Source organism: Hibiscus syriacus, unplaced genomic scaffold (assembly GCF_006381635.1).
Source record: "Hibiscus syriacus cultivar Baekdansim isolate YM2019G1 unplaced genomic scaffold, ASM638163v2 tig00111689_pilon, whole genome shotgun sequence".
In the NCBI taxonomy this organism is placed as follows: domain Eukaryota; kingdom Viridiplantae; phylum Streptophyta; class Magnoliopsida; order Malvales; family Malvaceae; genus Hibiscus; species Hibiscus syriacus.
The window spans coordinates 744,402-768,344 of NW_024063154.1; the positions used below are offsets into that span (position 1 = coordinate 744,402).

A 23,943-nucleotide genomic window follows, 5' to 3' on the forward strand; every position below is an offset into this window, starting at 1 on the left:
TCAAATTTTATCATATCTCAGTCAGCAATTTAACGCCCAGCTCAGAGTGGCATTAATTTCTTAACGGAAAAAGATAAGTTTGGAATATAATGAACAATCAAGTGACTATTTTATAACTTTTAATAGTCAATGGACTCAACAAAGCAACTCCCTATAATCATGGTCTATTTTATAATTTTTCAAATGACTCAATAAATCAATATCCTATAGTCATGGGACTATTTGTGTATTTTACCCTTATATAATATGATAGTTAAAAATCATATGAACAGGTTTTTTGTTTTGAGTTTCCAAATATAAGACAATTTCTTATAATGAGATCTTCAATATTTCATAATGATATTTTCATGAATAATATTTTGAGCATTATTTACATAAATAAAGAAATTAATGTTTTTCTAATGAAAATACCTAAATTTCATTTATTTTTTTCTTAAACATATTATTTTCTTTTACTTTGATCCTTTGTAATTAAACTTTTATTTAAAATAATTTTAAACTCACGAAATACACATTTGGTAAATCCTACAATATCATTTTAATAATTAATTGGTGATAATATTTAGGTAACTTAACCGTGCAAACACACGTGACACGGTCAACTGGTTTTGAAATTCCAAAAATACCATCCTTCTAGAACAGTGAATTTTGGTTTTATATAGGGGTATAATCGATAATATCAGTGAGTTTCGAAAAGGTTCGCAAAAACAATAACATCTTGAGTAGGGATGGGCATAAATATCTAAACCCGACAGGTTTCGATTCGATCCGATTTGATCAGATCGAGTTATTTTAAAAAAAAAATTAAGGTCGATTGGGTTCGGGTTTAGGGTGAAAATATCAGACTCGACTCGAAAAATTTATAATTTTACTTTATATATTTAAAAGTAATTACAATAATACTCATATATATATATATATTTTTTTCAATTAAGTTATTATTTTTATTAAATAAAAATAATATTTTTTTATTATTTTAGGTCATGTTAGGTCAAAATTTTAAATTATATATCAATTTATATTCGGATCTGATGAAATTTTATTTAGGTCAAATTGAGTCAAATCTCAAATGAAAGATTTTTTGATCTCGAGTCGGGTCGGGTGGACAAAAACCCGACCCATACCATCCCTAAATTCGTGAGGAATGAGTTTAAAAGAAAGAAAAAAAAGAGAAGAGGAAATTCGTTTTGGGGTCTCTTTTCACTAAACGACAAGCACCGTCTAGTCCCGACTGCTCCCGACAAATGTCAGCAAGCTGGAAAACGGGACACGTAGACGGTCAGTTTTTGTAACGCAGCCAGAACTCAGAGTTGAAGGACAGCTGATACCTTAACTCAACCATGGTTAAATCTGGCGCCGCTTTAACTATTATTTTTATTGGTTAATTGTTATTTTAAGAGCCTCAAACTTTAAAAAAAACTAATATGGTATTTAAACTTATTTTTGCATCTAATATGATCCTTAAATTAAGAAAAAAATCATTTTTGGTCCTTTGACAATAAAATCCAATGTTGATCGTTACATGTTGATGTTGCGTTACATGTTGATGTTGGGGTTCACAATTCTAATATGACATTCTACAATGTTAAAATGGTGATTTATCATATTGACGTGACAAAGGTATTTAGTTGTTTTTTAAAGAGATCGAAGGTTTAATTAAATTTTTAGAAAGTTTGATGTCTTATTTATTTTAAAAAATAAAACATATATTTAAATTTAAAAGATCAAAATAACAAAAATAAAATTATAAAATCTATTACAAAAAAATATCAAAAAGCTATAAATGATAAATTAAAATTATTTAGAAAATAAAAGTTTTAAAAAATATATAAAAAATATTTGTTAAAAAAATAATTTAATCGAAAAGTCTTTTATTGTCTCTCATTAGGTTGAGTCTACCACCATTTATTAAACATATTTTTAGTTGAAAATATAGTAATATTTTTATATTTTCGAATATTCCTCTAACATAGTATCATAAAAAATATGAATTCGAATACAAATAAGTAATATAAGTGTGGTTTATATGCTAGCATAATTTACAAATAGTTCTTTGAATTATCTGAAATATGATTAGATATGTGTATTAACACAAATGATTTTATGATGTTTCTTATTATTTTCAAATTAAAAATTTATAAGTCTCGACTAATCTAGTAAGAATACTTTGTACAAGTATTAATGATATGAATGCTTGATTATAAAAGTATGTTCAGTAGGCATACATGTTAAAAGTATATGAATATGAAAATTAAAAGTATACCAACTTTGTTAATTCGATTATATGAATATGTTTAATTTTTCTTTGTACGTATATGTTACATGAATATATTATGTATAATACATGATATTTAAGTTAATTTATATGCTTCAAACATTTTTGACGTGAAAGCATGCTTCTATACGATATAGTTGAAATATGAAATATATACCACAATGACTACGTGTATATATTTGACATGCTTGTATGTCTAAATGAATTAGATAAGATAAAATCATAAAAACGAAAAAACTTTAAAGTGATTTAATTAAAAAATAATTAAATATATTTATATTTGTCTTATGATCCAACTGGTATGAGCATGATTAAATTACATTATCATTGTATCTACATATATAAAGTATTAAAAGTCAAAAAAGATTAACCAAAAATATATTCAATAAGTAGTAGACTCAAAATAACTAGAGGTGACATTTTTTATGAAAGTGTTAATTTTTTTTAAAAGAATTTATCATTTATTATTTTATAACCTACATTATTTTTATGCTATTTTTATTTTTCTTTGAAATTACAACATTGTGTTCAATATTCTTTTAATAACTTAATTTGATTGAATATTTTGATATTTTTAAAATTTTAAGTGTTTTTAAAAATAATTAATTAAGTCTTTATGTTACGTAATCATCCACCTTAAATTATCATGTCAATACCATGAATTGTCGTATTAATATTATAACCATTATCATCAAATTTCGTAAGTTAAAAGACAAGATTATTTTTTTCTCAATTTAAAGGTCATATTAGATGTAAAATAAGTTTTAGGGTCATATTGATTTTTTTCAAAAATTTGAGTGTGTCAAAGTAATCAAGCATTTTTTAATTTCACAATCTCTCTAGTCTCCATTGCTTATTTACTGTTTTCTCTCCTTTCGCTATATATGTATATATCATGGGCATGAAGCCGCCTTATGAGACCTCCTCGTGCTCTTCCGGTCTTGACTCGACGACGACTTAGTTGAATTGTGGCTTTTATTTTATTTTATTTTGTTTCGTTTTTGTTTTAACTCAAATGAAAGCCAAATACTTAGACTAAAAGCTTTTTGTCTTTTTCTTTCAAAGTGTTTTTTTAATCATTTTTCCTTTCGAAAAGTGAAAACAATTCATAATCTTTGAAACCCAAACCATTATTTGCGGTGAATCGTTGTATAAAAAACTGGGTTATTGTTTGTTTTGTAGTTGAAAACGAAGAAACTTTTGGGCTGTATTTTATTGGGATTTTAAGTTTGATAAAAAACACGATGGAGCTTGAAAATTCGTCGCCGGTGACAGTTTCTGCAGCTTCTGGAGAAGCCACTGCTTCTTCTTTAGGTAATCAGATTCAAGACACTCAACTAGCAGCAGGAGGACCACCGAAGAAGAAAAGAAATCTTCCCGGGATGCCAGGTGAAGTATACAAGAACATTCATACTCCACCTTTTTTTAATCTCAATAATTTTGAATTTCCAAGTTTTCTGTATTGTTGTGAAAAAAATAATACTATCTTTTTCTTCTTTCTGGACTCATTTCAGATCCAGATGCTGAGGTGATAGCTTTATCTCCAAAAACCCTACTAGCGACCAACCGGTTCGTCTGTGAGATCTGTAACAAAGGCTTCCAACGAGATCAAAACCTGCAACTCCACAGACGAGGCCATAACTTGCCATGGAAGCTACGGCAAAGAACCAGCAAAGAAATTCGGAAGCGAGTCTACGTGTGCCCCGAGCCGAGTTGTGTCCACCACAACCCGGCTCGAGCCCTAGGTGATCTTACAGGTATAAAGAAACACTTTTGCAGGAAACACGGTGAAAAGAAATGGAAATGCGAGCGGTGTTCTAAAAAATACGCCGTTCAGTCCGATTGGAAGGCCCACATGAAGACTTGCGGCACCCGAGAATATAAATGCGATTGTGGCGCCATCTTTTCTAGGTATAAATACAATTACAAACTCATCCGTTTCCCATTCACAATTCAACTCTTTCTTTTATCATTACCGGGCGTTTTTTCTGTGGGTGGTTCTGGGTTTGACGACGATGATGGTTTTTGAAGGAGGGATAGTTTCATAACGCATAGAGCTTTCTGCGATGCGTTAGCTGAGGAAAGCGCTAAGGCCCAAACGGTAGCAGTTGTTAATACAGAAGTAAACGTTAATGCGAATGGAAATGGTGGTGGAACTATTATTGGAGGAGCTGACGCTGCGACATCACCACCACCTCGACCTTTAACACCCTCTACTAGTGTAGTTTTTCCGGGTTTATCAATTCAGAGTTCAGGTAAAAAAATATTAGTGTGGGTCTCTCTCTATATATATATATGTTGAAGATTCCCCACTATATTTTGTTTTTGTTTATTAATTAGATAGGTCATAGTTGAGATAATCGTAGGGGTGCTTCCTTTCAAAATCGTTTTTGTTTATGGGAGTCCATTGAAATAAAGTTTCTGGTGTTTTATGGCTCTGCGTTGTCTCTTATTATTGTCGCTCTCGTTTGGATGTTTAGTCTTAGGGAACCTAACACGTGGTAGGTGAGAGAGAAGCAGCAGCAGAATATAATAAGAATAAGAGAGAGAGAGGTGTTTGAGTAGTTTAGTTTTGGGTTCACGAGTAAGATAGTTAATTAGTGCCAATAAGTATTAAGTAAAGCTCAGCAAAAAGGGTGTGAATTGATCAGAGAAAGAAAGAACGAAAGGAAGGCATTGTTGCTTTTTGTTTTACTTCTTAAAGCTTTTCAAGTTTCATAGGGCTTAAAAAATGGGACCATAAAGGAAACCCCTCTCTCTTTTAAGCTCCCATGTTATCATTGCTTCTTTTCATTTGATTGTTTTCTTTCTCAATGTCTGACAGAAACACCTGGAAATGCAATGGGATTTTCACCGGCAACTCCAGCAGCAGTTACTGCCTCTACTTCAAACGCCAATGTTTTCTCTAGCATGTTTGCACCAAACTCCCAACCGTCCAACATATCTGCACCATTGGAGCGAACATCCCTATCTCTTTCGTCTCCACTTTACCTATCCAACAATGGCTCCTCCATCTTCACCGGACCCGAAAACGATCATTGTCACTATGCTCCAACTCCACAGCTCCCCATGTCGGCTACTGCATTGCTACAAAAAGCTGCCCAAATGGGTGCCGCGGCATCGAACCCTTCATTGCTTCGTGGTCTAGGCTTGACAATATCCTCGGCTCCCTCCGCTGGTCAAGATCTTAATGCCAAGTCCGACAGCAACATTGAGACATTGAGGCTTGCCCTTGGAGTTCCCTCAAACGGAAGTTCTGGCTTAACCAACCCCATGATAGACTCGTCCTCGCTTTTTGGAAACAAGCCAACAACGCTGGATCTTCTCGGCCTTGGCATGGCTAACGGCGTAGCTTCCTCAAATGGACTGTCTGCGTTGCTCGCTTCCTTTGGAGGTGGCTTCAATGTCGGAGCAACGACCATGACAACATTTGGAGCAGGAGGGAGTAATTCTCCTAGAGAAACATGGGACGGTGCACCTGAAATAAAACTCAATGGCCCAACCATGCTTTAGAGATTTGAGTTCCCTAGTGCCGAAATGAAAAACAAAAGTTACAGCTTAGAACCCAAAAAATGATGTTAGACATTAATTTTGAGTTTTCTTACATGCATTTAAAGCTTAATTTCCTCTTAAGGTAAAACCTGGAAGAGATGGATCCGGGGAAAAGGCTGTACAGGAACTCATCTAATTAACAGCCATCAGATGTAGCACGAAATATGATGCAACTATATATACAGTTTTTTTTTTGGTTTATTTATTTCTCAGATCATTGTTTTCACTTCCAAGTTCAGATTTGACTGTCAACTGGAGTTCCGTTTCCCAAAAATGGACTCAACACAATGGGCATGAAGTGAAAACTTTGGTCAAATGGGTAGTCAATTTGTAAATAGAAGATGCAGGACCCTTTGGAGTTGAGATTTCAAAGCTGAAGAACCCCATTTAATGAGGTGAGTTGGCAAAGCTATAAGTGCATGTATATCCTGGCAGCTGGGCCCTTGAGCCTTTGTAGGTGGTGGGGTTGTTTTCGCCTGCTGTTTCAAACGAGAGCGCATTCAGAAAAAAAAAATATGCAGAGACTGGGAAATGCGACCGAATATGATAAATGAGAAACAAATGGATGTTTCGTGGGCTTCATGTTTGGTTTCATGGCTTTGTAGCTGACTTGCTGCCGTTACGTGTGATTGATGTTAGCTTTTCCTTAAATGAGGGGGAACCATGAAATTTTGCCTTTCAACGAGGAAACCGCCATTAGCGTAGTTGAATGCTGAATAATTTTAATTAATGATTTAATGCCCATAACATCAAAAATTCAATAATTAATTTGAAAATTACATTTCCCGTTGGTAGGGAAGCCATGAAGCTAATAGTGACACATATTGACTATATTGCAATTTGTGGTTAGTTGACAGGGTTATCCCTCATACAGAGTCGATTCTTTTATTTGTTACGATGTGTTAGGTGCAATATATAATCTTTTCCCTTTATTATCTTCCAAGTTCAATTGAAATTAGAGAACGAAGTAGAGTGCTGCTGTCATTTTCGTCCAGTTTATGTATTGATTATAGGGGTGTGCAAAATTACCCGACCCGGTTGACCCGACCCGCCGACCCGGATCTAAAAAAATCGGGTAATTCTTTAAAAAAAATTATACGGTCGGGTCGGGTACCCGGCCCGACATTTCCCGGGTCGGGCCCGGGTCATAAAATCTAGTTTTTCCGGGTACCCGGTTACCCGAGTACCCGGTTAGTTTGTATTTTTTTTTATTTTTTTATATATAATTATATAAAATATAATGAATTATTTATATTATGGATTATTATATTTTGTATTTTGAACTTTTAAATTTTATGTTCGGATATTAGAGTATGTAATTCAAAGTTTTGAACATTTAAATTTGTGTATATATTTTTTTAAATTAATAATTTGAAAATAAAAAATTAAAAACCGGGTATCGGGTACTCGATTACCAGATACCCGTAACATCCGGGTCGGAACACGGGCCGAGAAATCATCGACCCGGAAGTTCCGGATACCCGAAAATCGGGGTACCCGGATTTACACACCCCTAATTGATTATATGGATAAACTATATCCATGACTATTAATCTATTGTTTTTTTTTCTTATTTTAATAATCGAATTATATTTTAAATAAAAGTACCAATAATAAAAAGGAATATCGATTCAAAGAATAATTAAAAAAAAGTGTTAGATGTTTGAGTAAAAGTATAGACAATTTATTTATGGTCGAAAGGTAAGGTGAGAGATTTTAGAAAAGAGGGAGCTAGATTTTGGATAAATTATTTTATGAATCTTTCTCATCACGTAAGATATAAATCCAACCAATAATATTAAAACATGTCAGCAGTTTTTTTTTCTTAATGATCATTAAATTTATACTTTAATTTTTAATTGTTTATTTATTTCAATATCAATATTAAATCTCCATATCTTCTTCAACATCTTAACTTCCTTTCCCCTACTCTGTTAACCACAATCATCATAACTGCCGTAACTGTCATTTTTTTTATTATAATATTGTAAGAGATTAATTACATCTACCAAGCCTCGAGTTTTTGCCATCCATAATAGTTTCTTCACTCTTCAAAGTTTGGTTTTACCATAAACATCGAGCATCCGATTAAAAATCTTACAAAGCTCATCAACAAGCACAACGCGTGCACATTAGTTAAAAATCTTGGAGTATTTGGCAGAAAATTACGGTTTTAGATAGCAAGCATTGGAAAGAAGGAAGAGAAGCGACGGTGGCTAGGTGATTGTGGTTAACAAAGAGAAAGAAAAGGGGAGTGAAGAGGTTGAAAAAATATAGAAATTTAATACTGATATGGAAATAAATAAATAATCAAAAGTTTAAGTCTAAACTTAATAATGATTAATAAAAAGTTATTGACATATTTTAATATTATTGATTGGGTTCATATTTTAAGTGGTGAGGAGAGTTTATAAAATAATTTTTTTTAGATTCTGGGTCGGATATAGATTCATGTATAATAAGAGTAAATAAGAAAGAACAAACAAACCAAATGGAGTAAAACTTCAAATTATGACTAATTCAATCCGAAGATTTGCATTTGTTTCCTGGAATAACATGGTGTTGTAGCCGCTGATTTACAATTAATTAAACTCTTTTTTAAATTATTAAGTTAAAATAATTACAAAATAATATATATTCTAAATACTTTCAATTATTTAATAATAAATATTAAAACACTTTTACAATTACTAATATGAAAACCCATAATTTTTACAAATAACATCGATTTCTTTTAACTCAATTGGGAAACTTGTGACCCCATATAAAATAAAACTTGTAAAGGATTACATCTACTAGATGAGACCGATGACTGTTTCTGGTACACTACAGGACCGTCATCTATGACGCAAAGCCAATAACCATTTGCTATTAAATATTCATCTCCAACTTAATTCTATGCATAATAATAATAATAAAACAAGTGGTTGCAAAAGCGATACTCAAAGCTTCAGTTTAAGAGTTAAAAAATATGAATTCAACGCTCCTTGTGACTTATGATCCCCCATGCTCACCACAGATCTTTCCCAAACTTAGATACACCTCACAGATTGAACCATGAATCACTTCACTCTCGCTTTCATTTCATTCCTTGCATGTTTCTTGAAATTTGTATCAATCATATGGGTTCCCTGGAAGATCCAAAACCACTTCAAAAGGCAAGGAGTGACCGGGCCTGCCTACCGTCCAATCCTTGGGAACTCACCCGAGATCCAACGTTTGTTTAAGGAAGCTAAGTTGAAGCCAGCTTCAGTTGACCACCACGATATCCTCCACGAGTGGCCCTTCTACCACAGGTGGTCGGGTATGTACGGGACGCCGTTTCTGTATTGGTTCGGGTCGAAGCCGAGGCTAGGAATTTCGGATCCTGATATGATCAAGGAAGTTGCTATGAACACGAGCGGGTTGATAAGGTCCGGTATAATCCCATGTCCAAGTTGCTGTTCGGACAGGGGCTTGTTGGATTGACAGGTGAACAATGGGCCATCCATAGGAGGATTGCAAACCTGGCCTTCAATATGGAAATAGTTAAGGTAAAATCGAACCGTGTCCATTTATGGGTTTTCTATTAGGCCTGTAAACGAACCGAAAGTACACGAACGGAGATATATTTATGTTTGTTCATTTAATAAATAAACGAAGACGAACGTAAACGAACAAATTTTTTTTTGTTCATGTTCGTTTATTAAAGAATATAACTTGTTCATGTTCGTTTATTTAATAAATAAAGGAACATAAACGAACACAAACATAAATGATCATAAACGTTGGAGACCTTACCTTCCATTGTTCTTTCATGAAAAATAGTCGACAATGCAAATCAACTAAAACTTCAGTGATAAATAGCGTAAGAGCTGATTAGCAATGATGAAATGTTTGAAGATATCAAATATTTCGATCGATCTTTTAAAGATATTAAATGATTCACACTACTTTAATCTAACCAAATTCTATATATTTTTCTCTTTACTGCAATAACTTTACATATAAACTATTAAGCTAAATAAAACAAAGAAAGAGATGAAAACATACCTGTAAAACTTCAGATTGTACTATAATATAACTTGTTTTGAAGCTTTCAGTGATCGTCTCCACTCTCTAGTGAACACTAGAGTTTGAGAAAAAAGGGGGAAAATGAATATAAGTGTGAGGTGTCTCACGGGTTAATATATTAGATTTAATCTACAAATAAAATTGGGTTAATTATGAAATTGATCATCAGAATATCAGATTAATTAATATTTTTAAGATGCTTACAAATTGGTCACCAAAATTGATTTAAGAAGATTGGGTTAAACATAAATGAATGAACATAAAGAACATAATCGAACGAACATAAACGAACATAATCGAACATAACCGAACGAATATAACCGAACGTTCACGAACGTAAATGAATGAACGAAGTCTATGTTCATGTTCGTTCATTTAATTAAACGAACACAAAATCTTGTTCATGTTCGTTCATTTAATAAATAAACGCACATAAACGAACTTCCCGCCGTACGGTTTATGAACGGTTCGCTGAACGTTCAGTTCATTTACAGGCCTAATTGTGAATGTAAAATCGTGTACAGTTGAATTCTTCCTGATTATCAATTATGTAACTCGAACCAACACTGTTTTTGCACGCAACTCTTCTTTAACTTCAGGGTTGGGTACCTGAAATCGTAGCTGCTACTACGAAACTGCTAGAGAAATGGGAGGAAGAAAGAGGCGGGAGAGACGAATTCGAATTGGAAGTGAACAAAGAACTTCATGACCTCTCAGCTGACGTTATATCCAGAACAGCATTCGGAAGCAATTTTGAAGAAGGAAAATGTATCTTCATGCTACAAGAACAGCAGATGGAGTTGTTCTCAGTGGCTATAAGAAGTATCTATATCCCAGGGTTCAGGTAACCTTTACTTTTCTCGGCTTTTCTCTTCCAATTCACTTAACAAAATAAGTTTGTTTATGTAAATGTCCAAACTCGAGATGAGTGTCAACTATGGATACAACATATGCTGGTAAAATAATAGGAAGAAATGATCTTTGATGCCTAGTCTATCCATGCATGATAAGTGATAGCCTAAGTTATTGTTGAGTCAGGTTTTTTGCCTACTAAGAATAACAGAGAGAGGTGGAGACTAGAACGGGAAACTCGCGAATCCATAAGGGCGGTGATCCAGTCTAACAGAAACAGAAGAGAAAACTCTTCAAGTCTACTAGGTCTTTTTATGTCTTCATATAAGAGCCAGGATGATAAAGAAGAGAAGTTAAATGAGGAAGAGATAATAAACGAGTGCAAGACCTTTTACCTTGCGGGGAAAGAAACAGCTGCTAATGCTTTATCATGGGCACTTTTGCTTTTGGCATTGAATCCCGAATGGCAAGACAAACAAAGCAAGAGAAGAAGTGGTTCGCGTCTGTGGAAGCAATAAATTTCCAGTTGCAGAGCATTTGAGTGAATTGAAGATTGTAAGTTTTTTATCTTCTGATAACCTTCAGCTTTCATGTTAAAGATAAGCATATGATTGCATAAACGATTTCATAAACAGGTGACCATGATAATAAACGAAACACTTCGACTATACTCTCCGGCAGTGATGTTAATGAGGGAAGCATGCAAGGATGTTAAGCTAGGGAAGCTCAATGTTCCTGCAGGTACACAGCTTTATCTGGCACTGACCGCTGTTCATCATGACACTGATATATGGGGAGAAGATGCTAACAGATTCAATCCCTTGAGATTTAAAGAACCTCGAAAGCATTTAGCCTCGTTTATTCCATTCGGTTTAGGGCCTAGAATTTGTGTCGGCCAGAATTTAGCCATGGTGGAGATGAAAATAGTTATAGCTATGATTATCCGGCAATACTCATTGGCAGTATCTTCGACATATGTTCATGCCCCTATGCTGTTCATCACCACACAGCCTCAATATGGTATTCAGATACTCTTAACAAGGATTGCGGAATAAACAACGGGTCTTGAAACTCACAAGGTCTCTTCTTTAACGATGTCACATTGATGCAAACGATGGTATGGTTTTTCTTATGAAAACTATTCGCTGACTCTGCTAATGTATATGGTTGCAATTACCAATTGATGATAAATGTTTCCTTTTTGCGAAGATGACATTGATATAACAAAATTTGCTTGTTAACCCTCAAAATAAATCGAATGATAAATGTTTCCTCTTGAACTATTAATTGTCACGTCAACACTGTAACAATCAACGTGATTAAAGGACGAAATTAATAAAATTGAATGATTTCAAAGGCAGAATTGATGCAACTAAAAACAAGAGAGCGACATTATTGACATCCTGATTAAAAAAAGGCTGCTCTGTTTATTTGCAGACGTTATTGACATTGTTCAATGTGGGCTCATTTCTTTCCTTCTTTCTTTCACCAAAGAACTTCAAATGTCTGATTCGATCTTTCTGAATAATCAATAGAATGGTGGTGAAGCACATAATCGAACAAGTCTGTTCTCTGCTACATTAAAACCAAAACTGCCCATACAGGACGGCGTGTTTGTAACAAAGTAGTTGGAGGTTGTTTTACTCGATCCGGTCTCGGAAATGACATTCAAGTCTTGTGTTCTTCTTACAAAAGCTCCATTGTCCTATCATAATTACCCTGGGGGGAAGACAAGTGAGCTCATGTTAATGTCATCGGATAGAAGGTTGCTGTCATGATTAGAATTATAAATGTATGATGCAACCACTCACAGCCTACTTACATTAATCTTGGACGATTGAATCTGAATTTGGAAGCATTTGCATTCAAGGTAGGCCCTGGATTGATCCAACCACCAATTACTCAACAAAACAGGTCAGATGGGTCCTCGTGATTTTGGATTGGAAGTTGGATAAACTTTTCTATTCAATCACCATTGATCATTTCCTCCTCCATGAAGATCTTAGAACTGGAAGGGAAATCATGGTTTTGGTTTAAACTCAAGACTCAACAAGCACAAAAAAAAGGTTGATGATTAACGGTCGCCATTGCAGACCATTGTTCATTGAATAACATATTTGACTTAACAGCCCACCCTACGTTTTTTCTTTGCCATTTTCAACTCTATTGCATGGATTAATTTGTGGCTTCGAATCCTTGATTGTCAAACTTTCAACCATTTGACCCCACACTGTGTGCGTCTTTTCCCTCCTTGAACTTTCTCAACAAAAACATTTTTATTTTCTTCTCACCAAACCTCCTTTGCTTCATCAACGGGAAACATGATCAGTTCACCGCAGTTTGATTAAACTAACTGCCGTGTCGTGTCACGTTAACAGTTTAAACCTTGTCTTCATTTTCTTTTTCAAGAAAATGCAGAGATTTTCACAGAAAGAAAGTGTTGTTTTGGGAAATAGTCCTCAAAAGGCATTCACGGATCAAAGTTCTTCTCCACAGAAATCACGTAGAAACTCAGATAGAGATTTCAAAGATGTCTTCGGTGATCCACCAGGGCGGCCATCAATTCAAGAGACAATATATGGTTTTGGTGAACACAGAAGAACTGATGAACCGGTTGTTGCTGGATCATCGCGGAATCCATTGTCGGGTTTGAGCGAAAAGCCTGCCTTTGGTGAAGAAGAGATGGCCCGGAGAAGACGCTCGAAAAGCGATTTCTTCCGTGATATTTTTAGAGGGAACGAGTCATCGAGTAGTTCAAGGAAGTATGAAATGAATGACTCTTTTGCACCTGGTTCACAGTCAATGAGTCCGGCTTTGCAAAGCCTGAACCTTTTGGCAGTTCATCTCCTCATTTCAGGTTCGGCTTGCCTTTATATTTTTTATGTATTACAGGGATAAGAGTTTAGAATGATCACAGAAAATCCATATGATATTTGTTCTTGCAGATAATTGCTTTTTCTTGTTTCTTAGTTATGATTAATCTTCTAGTTTCTGATGCATTTGTATCTTTGTGTTTTCGTTGCATTGATTAATTGGTGAAAAGTGAAAACTTGGTAATTTCATATGTTGCTGCCATTGGCTTACTTTGGCTGCCTTACAGACATTCAATCCTCCTGCTAAATTGAACAAAGGAATGAACCTCCCCATGTTTGGCTCCTCCACTCAAACCTCTATGTCTAAATTCTCAGGCCAAGCAAACCAAGATAAAGAGGACCCGAGAAATGGTTTTCAATCATCATATTGCTTTAGCGAAGGTAATGAGGAGTCAACAAACTCGACTAAAAATGCGGAAACAGAGAGAAAAGGCAATTCGAATGAAGATTCAAGTAGTTCAGGGATTTCGAAATATGGCAACTGGTTTCACTTCTCAATATACAAATGGGCAAACAAGGGAGGTGTACCGGTAGCCAATCCACTAAGGGGAAGTGACAGACGCAAAGAAAAGGATAAACTGCAGAGGAGCATAAGTGCCAATGGATGGATAGCACATGAAAGCATAGCAAAGGAACCGAGAGATAAACTGCATAATAGATTTTTCTCTTTTGATGGAAGGTCATCAAGTTGTAAATCTTTTAGGGTAGAGCATTACAATAATGAAAAATCGGGCTCTCTAATTGATTCAAGAAATGATGGCGAACTCTGTCGAATCATCGAGGAAGACAATATTACCAAGCCTGAGTCAGAAATCATAAACGAGCTTAAAAATACTGTTAAAAATGTTTCCAAGGGAGAAGTTTCTGCGGTTGGAAATGCAACTCAAGAACCTCAACCAAAACCTTTGAATTTGCTTTTCGACAATGACAACGATGATGAACGAGGTAAGTTTCATTTTCCACTCCAATATGATATTTTTTGAAGCTGATGGTGTTGTTCCTTATAATGTTTTATTCTGTTACACATGTAGGCAATGGTAAAATAACAAAAAATTATGGAAACGAAGGCATTCCTGAAATGAATGCCAATAAGTTATCTGAAATTCTTGATAATAAAAACACCAAGAAACAGGATGTAAAGAAAAGGGTTACTTCCAACGTGGAAACGAGTGCAACAAGCGTGAAACATTCCCCTAGGAAATCATGGGATAATGGAAAAGCCAGAGTCAGAGGAAAGATCAAAGAATTAATCAAAATTTTCAACCAGGATGCTTCATCAAGACCTAGAACGGATGCTGCACTATCTGAGAATCATGGCTCTAGTCGGAAGGAAAGAGATAAAGTCAAGTCCGAGATTGAACCAAATATTATCATGAATACAAGGGTAGAGAAAGTTCACCTGAATAGCGTGATAAAGAAGAAACCATATTCAGATATTCCTGTTGCCAGGGATATGTGTACCGGAGCATCTGAGAATAACCTCAATAGCTCAGTGAAAGATAGTGGTATAGTTTATCTGTTTGTTTTCTTCACTTTAAATGAGCTTTTACTTTTTTTTGTTATGTTGATGGAATTCTGCATAATCTCCTTCTGGTACTTTTGAACCAAGTATATGGAGGGAAGTTCATTACTTATTTGAACTGCTACAGATAAAATCTTTTCTTGTTTTACATCATTTGATCTTTCAGTTAGTACACCATGAGTTTTCAGATGTTCAATTCTGATTATCCACTTACTCTGTTGGCAACAGTTGCTGATGACTCCAAGACTATTGTTGAAGATCCGAAGAATTATTTGAGGAAGAATTTTCGGTAGCTGACGTTTCCGCTTTCATTTATGTCTATTTTTACATTTCCTGATGTTGATATGCAAAGTTAATCACTTTATCCGTACTACGAGTCCACATACACTTCTAATGATAGTAGGAACCAGGCATTTTAAACTGAAACTTGGGTTTCTGTTTATTCATAAGTGAATTGGCCCCAATGTCCATAACTATACACCTTTGAATAAATATAACTTGGTTCGCTTTGGCTTATGAACAGATAGAAGACCTGACACCGGGAGAGAACGATTTGCCAAAATTTGGAATTGATCCTGCAGATATGGAGGTAATAGAGATTATACTAAATTGTTTTAGAATCAATGCACATAAATCCTGTTGCTTTGCATTTTAGCTTAATGGTTAAGGTTTCTAACGAAATGGCCTCAAATACTCGAAAATTTTAGGCATAGTCACAGTGGTGGATAACATTGGTTGTATACACAGGTTCTTTGGCCCGGTTGTGGTTGGAAGCCGGTTCCTCTTGTTGACATAATTGAAGGACCAGCTGTGAAAAGATCATACCAAAAAGCTCTACTGTGTCTACATCCAGATAAGCTACAGCAGAAGGGTGCTGCCTCAGATCAAAAATACATTGCACAACAAGTCTTTGATATTCTGCAGGTAATATATTAGCTCGCGTTTCGTGCTCATATAAACTTCTTATTTTCTCCCCGTGATGTCGATTTGATCCGAATGGATTCGTACCAATTAGTCTTTCGTATGTGCACTCTCAATGAAAACTTTTATCATATGTAACAATTCTTTTCTGGTGCTGGCTCACCAAACACGTTTCATATGATCAATTATTATACTTGAAACAATCTCCAAGTTTAGACAACCGGGCCAACATCACCGGCACATCCGTATGGACTACCACAAGCTGAAATTTCATACATATGGGATGATCGGTTGTTTGGCCACAATTAGTTTTGTCGGCCAACATTTCTTCTTATTAGGACACCAGCGTTTAAATTTGTGAATCTTTAGCTTCTTAATGTCTGAAGGCCTCTGGTAATTTCAGGGTGCATGGACTCATTTCAACTCACTGGCTTCGGTGTGACATACTGTTGATTATTCTTGCTAAGTGCAAAGAGTAGTTTATATAATATTTCATGCTTGTATACTTTGAATTCAAAATCTACTAATCATTTGAGTCATGCCATACGATTCATGAAGAGAGCTTTTCACCTTCTTTGTACCTATTGGTTGTTTTTACCTATGTTGACCGAACATTGTAAATGGAATGAAAATAAGATGATGATCAGTTCTTCGTATTGATTTATCTATAGAAATTCTAATTGATTTATCTTCATTGATTATTATTAAATGACAAATTGAGAAAACAATACACTCTATATCAAATAATCAAATAAGAATGATAAAAAAATACATATATACTTTATGCACAAATGTTCAAAAATCAGACAATCTTAATGCATTTTAATTAAACACTTTTATTGTTCTTTTGTGTGAATATATCGTATGATATAAATCTAAAGAAAACAGTAAACTGCTACAAGAATATCAAAATATCAACTAAAACTGATACTTAATCCAAATTTTTTTAATTTATATACAGCTGAGAATTAGTATAACCTTCCCCCGTTCCGTCTCACAAAAGATCCTTCTGTTCCTTCTCTCCTGTATTAGATAAATTGAAGTGCTCCAAGCCAGCTTGCAAATAAGGGCAAGCAGCGTTTTTCCTTTGAAACTAGTTATCGTCCAAAACAACTCCAGATTCCACAATCGTGTAACCTTCCCCGATCGCACAACCCGGGGACCTTCCTCCAAAATATCAGCAGAAAAGGTCATCTTTCGAACTATCACGAACTGCATCACAAATCTGTACTTTAACCACACCCTTACCATCCATCACCATCTTCTTCCTTACTTATTACGTTGTCCTTGTTATAGTAACCAAAATAAAATAGTTTACTTATTTATTAAGATGAAAAAAAGGAAAGATGATGTTGCATTGAATGATGCCATAAAGTCAAAGTCATTTTTGAAGTGGCAGACAATGGCAAATGTAGGTCTGAGCATTGCCAATCCTCTTTCCTATATATGGACCCTATCATGATGGATGATACTACAACCATAATTTCTTCCATTCTTTCATGACTCACCCATTTTTTTCTTTTAAAACCAAATTTAAATATTAATGATAAATTTAAAATTGTTTACGAATATTGTTGCAGATATTAGGATGTTGTGCTTGAATATTAAAAAAATATGTTCAAAATACTTTTGATCTAACGTTACTTATCAAACAATGTCCTTTAATCGTATAAAAATCGAATTATTCCTTGGTGATTTGCTTTCAGCATGATTAAGTAATAATGAGGGGAATTTCCAACAAAAATGCAATAAGAATTGATTGATGTTGATATCTAGTTTAAGTTATCATTACCTAAAAGCTTAATCCAGCAGACCTATTAAATAAAATTCAATTCTCATCAAATTCAAACTCGCTGTAAAAAACCACATATTAACAAACTTGTTAGGCTCAACATATTTTGAGAATTAATCCTTCGTTTTTAATATCTAGGTAAAATGCTGTGGATATGACGCCTGTTTTATTATTACCGTTTAGGGTTTGATTTTTATTGTTCTTGTTTAATGTGATAAAAAAGTAGTTTTAAAAAATGTATTTAAATTATTTAATTTAAATTTAAATATATAATATCATCAGCGGAGGATCAATTTTTTTGAATTGAACACATATATTAATAATAAAAATTTTGTATGAAGTGAACACTATTAATAAAATGAACAATTAACAAAAATATATATTCATGATAGATACATTCCCACCTTCAACTACATTTACATTTATCACGGAATACTATCGTAAATTTTTTTTGAATAGATAAAATATTTATTTTAGATATTATTTTTAAAATATAAAAAATAATATATAAATGAATATATATTTTTATTTAAAATACATGTTATAAATATTTAAAAAATTTAATCTAAAGATTATTGATTATGATCTAAAAATATTTTGAACTTAAAAATTAATTTAGAACACAAAAATAATAGACGGGGAATTAATTGATATTGATGAAATTCTAAATAATGCAACCTATTTAAGATTGAAAAAATGAAAAAAAAATGACCGTGACAAAAATTGTGATAAAAAATAATAATTTAAATTAGACTTAACTTAAAATATGATCTTATTCGTAACTTTTTTTGATACAATCTATAATGTTACGAAAAATGTCACATTTTCGATTGTCAACCCAAAATACTATGAAGAATATAATATTTTAAGTTACAACAAAAAATATTATAAAAAATTACATTTAAAATACATATAATTTAAATATTATATTTTATCACTAAATTACACTTATTTTCGACGCTATTTAATCGCATCCTAACTCGCCGCACAGTAAAACACCCCTTGATATTGAAGTCAACTAAAACAGGTAAGCTAATTAAAACACGCCACTGCAACCTCCAACAGCAACATCTCTCCCTCACGTGTTGTTAAATGTTACGGAATTACAAAATGCCAAGCAATGCAAGATGGGACAATTTGCTGGAACTCGCGTGAGTCAGCATCCTATGACAAACACGTGTGAAGTTCACTATCCCCAAGCCAAGCCAAGGTTATTATCGAATGAATTTAATATTCCACTATTCATTCTTCTTAGTTATTATTTAAAATTACCAAATGACTACTTTCAGAAAAAGAAATCAAAGGGTTAATTAAGATTAAAACCATATAATTAATAATTAACTTTATTAAATAACGCTGAATCAACATATTGAAGAAAACAATAATAAATTTATCTTCTCCAACTTGTCATTTTCGTATTCCAAAAACACATAGATGTCTAAATATATATTAGGAAATGTCTTTGTCCAACAAAACACACCCACTTAGTACCCCCATCACATGTCCACTTAAACAAGCTTTGGTGTTTTTGGCTTACACTACATTTAGTTGAAATATTCTCGTTAAAATAATGTTTTTTTTATCCAAGGACGGTTTTACTGAAAATATAAATATTTAAATAATTTTTATTTTTCATAATTTTCTTCTTAATTAACCAATAGGATCATTCTTGATATTATTTTGATAAGAAAGAAACAAGGCATAAATGTCTCCGTGAGTCACTGACAAAAGTGAAATTATATATTATAAAAAGGTGAAAACTGAAAACAGTAATATATCCGAAAGAAAGCATGGCAGTGATTGAGCTGCGAAGTGAGACAAAAATAAATTGAGGAATAAAAAGAAAGAATACGCAAATTCTTGTTTTTCTTTTAATTCTCAAAGCTTTCAATTTTCAGTAGGGGATTAAGCTTATTACAAAGGGAAGTGCAGTCGTCTTCCTCCGTTTCGCCACCACAAAGCAAATGAAACGTTTCTTTCAACGCTAGCTGCGTACGATTTATGTAATTGGAGGTTGCTTTTCAACTGAAGCTTAATGGCCTCCTCCTTCCTTCTCCGGATCTGTACGCTCTCTCCTTCCCCTTTGTTTCCTTTAAAGAAATATTTCTTTCTTTCTTCTGGGGAGTAGGATTCATTGGTATAATTAAGGTTTTAAATCTGTATGATCTGGTTTGATTTATCTGTTTTCTTCTGGGTATGGGCGGGTTCTAGTAGATCTGAATTCTAAAATACCAACAACGGTTTGCTCCTTTTCCCTTAATATAAAAATTTAAAATGTTGTTTGAGTAGTGCTGAAAATCTATTTCCATCGGGAGATGAATGTGGAATTGATGGAGTTAATGGTTAAATTACTGCTGAAAAGGGCTGTCTATTAAATCAACTTTATCTTCCCAAGATTGGATCACGCTGTTCTGGGTTTCTTTTTTCTTCCCCTCTCTTCAATCGTTTTCGAGGATTTGTATTGTTCATGTAAATGCATTGGAGTAGTTTCTCTGCTGCGTAGTAGAAGCTTAGTGAAGTCGATAATTTTTGTACCTTTATCCTTTTCTTTTCAGATTCCTATTCTCTTTCGTTAACCTCTATTAATGTACTCCAGGTTGCTGTAGAAGGCATTAATCTCGCTATTGGAGCAATATGGATTTTGAGTCCAAGAAGAGACGGAAATCTATGTCTCTGCTGCCGTGTATTTTGAAGAACAAACCAGCCTCTCGTTGTTTTTTACCCAAAGTGAAGCCAGCTGGTTTCGAACCAGGCTGCACGCCAGTGTATCTGAATGTATACGACTTAACGCCTGCTAACGGTTATTTTTACTGGGCAGGCCTTGGTATCTATCATTCTGGTGTCGAAGGTAGCCTTCTTTACTTTTAACATGTTGATTTTTCCACCTTTGCTGTTAACTTGGATTGAAATTCCACATATAGAATTATTTGAACTGGATATGCAAACTGGAGTTGACAATAGTGTATCGCTGTCTCGTCTTTGAGTCTATTTTCTGGCAACTCAACCCGTGTACTCTGTACAGTTCACGGTGTGGAATATGCATTTGGAGCTCATGACTACCCAACCATGGTTTTTTGAGGTTGAACCGTTCACGGGACCACGATTGGACCCTATCCAAATAAGGGAGTTCATGGAGTGCAATTCAGCTAGATTCAATGGGGATACTTATCATTTGATCGTCAAGAACTGTAAACCATTTCTGCAAGGATATCTGTTCAAGCTGACCGGGAAACACATTCCTAAATGGGTTAACCGACTGGCAAATAGGTATTCTTATGACATCCGACCACTTGCAAGATTGTACGGATAAAAGTTTTTTTCCCCAGAGAGATGAACAATTCGTATAGCATGATATTCGTTAGTGACCATATCTTTCGTTTGTGTTAGGTTCAATGTGCAACTGCATTCTTCCTGAGGCACTCAAGAGTCGGTTGTGAAACATGATCCGAATTATCAACGCATGATAGTGAGAAGAGGAAGCTGAGGTCTGCCTTCAGTTGCCTTTCTTCAGTTTCAACGGGGCAGAAGTCTTCATTGCTTTTCAATCACCGTTAAGAGGCTGTCTACGCCATGGGAGTCGAAGAAATCGAGCAAAGTTTTATTGAAGGAAAGGTTGGACAGCAATTTGGGAAGGATGTTGAGCATCGAGGCTTCTATAAGCTTAGCGATTGAAGGTTTTCTTTTTTATTGTAGAAGTCTACTGTTTGTGATGTATGTTGTAATGTCTGTTATAGTATTGTATCTACGGTGGCTGATGCAATTTTTCTTTTTTAATTTGATGATGACAGATAACGGGCTTTCCTTTTCCTTTTCCATCATTTTGATAACGATGACTAATGACTTGCGTTGCGTTACTCGTCTTGTTCTTATATACAAAAGTTGTTCTACCTGTATCTTAATTTATTTTGTGATTCAATGAGTTTTATATAAAGAAATTATTATAAAACATTCATAGACACATGAATTCTCGTTTACAAACACGAAAGGACATTGTATTTTTCAACGTTGGGTACATTTAAATTTGATCACAACATGATTCAAACTAAATACTTATTTAATTTTGGGTATATTTAAGTATCTATTAATATATAACGTCATCGTCAATATTAGAACAAGTGTGAACCGTCAATATCTAAACCCTGAATTTTAAAATGCCAATTATAGAGATTTAAACATGCTACTTTTAGTTGTTAATATAGAACTTTAATTATTGGTGGAAGACTTTATATGCAGCATCAACACTTAAATTTTAGAATCTCCTTTTATATTTTTTTATATAAAATTAATATTTTCTCACTTTTTCATTGATAAGATTAATGTTTTCCCACCTTTTCAAGATGTTGAGTGGGATAATCTTCTTATCTCTCTAAAATCTTGCTTTCGAAGTTGTAATTAGGGATAGACATAGAATCTGAATTATGCAGGTTTCGATTCGATCCAATCTTATAAAAACTTTATATGCAGCATCAACACTTAAATTTTAGAATCTCCTTTATATTTTTTTATATAAAAGATTAATATTTTCTCACTTTTCATTGATATAAGATTAATGTTTTCCCACCTTTTCAAGATGTTTGAAGTGGGATTAATATCTTCTTATCTCTCTAAAATCTTGCTTTCGAAGTGTAATTAGGGATAGACATAGAATCTGAATTATGCAGGTTTCGATTCGATCCAATCTTATAAAATGAGATTTTTTTCTTTTAAAATTTAAGTTCGAAATGGGTCAGATTTTAAAAAGTATCCATGGGTTTAGATTATACATTAATATATATATTAGGGTTTCTCCTTTCTTTCCTATTCTAGGGACATTATATATATATATATATATATATATATATATATATATATATGTTGGCAGCACACATGTGAGGTACATTTGTACTTCAAAAGATTTTGAGAAAAATAGAGATTGACTTCATAAGTTAAAAATCCTAATAGTATTAGTTTATATAGGCATAAGTAAAGTGTAAGGTTTTATTTGTTAACAATGTGAGATAAAAGTTAAAAAGAATTTTTTAACCTTTTTCCTATATAATTTTTAGTTTTTTATTTTTATTTAATTCATTAATTTTTATTATTAAAATATATATGAATTAAATTTAAATATATTAATATTAAAAAATATTAAACAACTAATCCTATAAATTATTAAATAAATTTTATTAAAAAATTGTGTATAAATATTTAACTGTTATAATCTTCCATAATCAATAGTAATTATTACATATGATTATTTACTTTTTATGTTTTTAGGTATCAATAATACAAACTAAAAATAAAAATTAAGTTACCTAATGAATTTAAATCTTAATAAATTTATTTTTATTAAAATTTTATTTTCTTTATATTTGTTCTGTCAATTTAACAATTCATATTTGTATATGAGATTCAACTTAAGTTATAGATATAATTTTTTAAACCCAAACTAAATTGGAATAGCTTTATAAAAAGTATTATAAAATATATAATATTTATTTGATTTTAATTTTAATTTAAATATTCTCATGAAAACATTTCTTAATAAAATTAACTCATAATTAAAAAATGAAGTATTTAAATATTTTAACATATAAAAAATATTTATATTTGTAATTGATATATACCCTAATTTATATTTTAGTAAATATTAATCTAATGAAATTTAACAATAGTATATAAATAGATTTCCCATGATATATGTAAATGTAAAAAATAGAGATAATATAAAAAAGTTAAAAGAATACTCTTTTGTTCTTTAATCTCACGTCATTGGTAAACAAACCCTAACACTTCACTTATGTCTATATAAACTAACCTGTTAGCTTTATACCTCATTAGGTTGTTTAAAATATTATAGTAAATTACATCGTTCCTCACTGAACTATAATCTCTCTCATATTTTTCTCACCTAACTTTTAATTTTTCTAATTTGATCACTGAACTTAACAAATTGAAACATTTTACTCATTCCCTTGTTATCTCTCTAATGTTTTGATGACATGTCATTATTATTATTATTATTATTATTATTATTATAATAAAATAATTGATAAAATAACAAAAAAACTTAAGATAATATGATGTCACTTACGGCCATTGTTGACTGCCATAGATGGTGGTC

General features: G+C 33.1%; 1 protein-coding gene and 3 pseudogenes across 2 annotated transcripts; all 4 read left to right on the forward strand.

The window, feature by feature from the left end:
- Window positions 1–3,113: 3,113 nt before the first annotated feature.
- Window positions 3,114–6,034, forward strand: LOC120167579 (zinc finger protein GAI-ASSOCIATED FACTOR 1-like). Of its 2 annotated transcripts, XM_039176552.1 has the most exons (6): window positions 3,114–3,213; window positions 3,458–3,664; window positions 3,790–4,186; window positions 4,307–4,530; window positions 5,100–5,486; window positions 5,526–6,034. In XM_039176552.1, exons 1-6 carry the CDS (start codon window positions 3,171–3,173, stop codon window positions 5,786–5,788), a joined length of 1,521 nt encoding a protein of 506 aa, XP_039032483.1. In that variant the 5' UTR covers window positions 3,114–3,170; the 3' UTR covers window positions 5,789–6,034. The 2 variants fall into 2 exon arrangements, with proteins under 2 accessions (XP_039032483.1, XP_039032482.1); XM_039176551.1 differs by having other exon boundaries at window positions 5,100–6,034.
- A 2,789-nt stretch (window positions 6,035–8,823) lies between these two features.
- Window positions 8,824–22,580, forward strand: LOC120167577 (annotated as a pseudogene).
- On the forward strand, window positions 13,124–16,513 carry LOC120167619 (annotated as a pseudogene).
- On the forward strand, window positions 19,593–21,494 carry LOC120167578 (annotated as a pseudogene).
- Window positions 22,581–23,943: the final 1,363 nt, after the last annotated feature.

What these genes read in the sequence shown, in the direction of transcription:
- LOC120167579 (XM_039176551.1), top strand. Translation starts at nt 3,171, where the DNA reads ATGGGCATGAAGCCGCCTTATGAGACCTCCTCGTGCTCTTCCG. An exon ending in GACCTCCTCGTGCTCTTCCG is followed by an intron (nt 3,214 to 3,457) that starts GTCTTGACTCGA and finishes TTTGTTTTGTAG; the next exon opens with TTGAAAACGAAGAAACTTTT. An exon ending in TTTATCAATTCAGAGTTCAG is followed by an intron (nt 4,531 to 5,099) that starts GTAAAAAAATAT and finishes AATGTCTGACAG; the next exon opens with AAACACCTGGAAATGCAATG.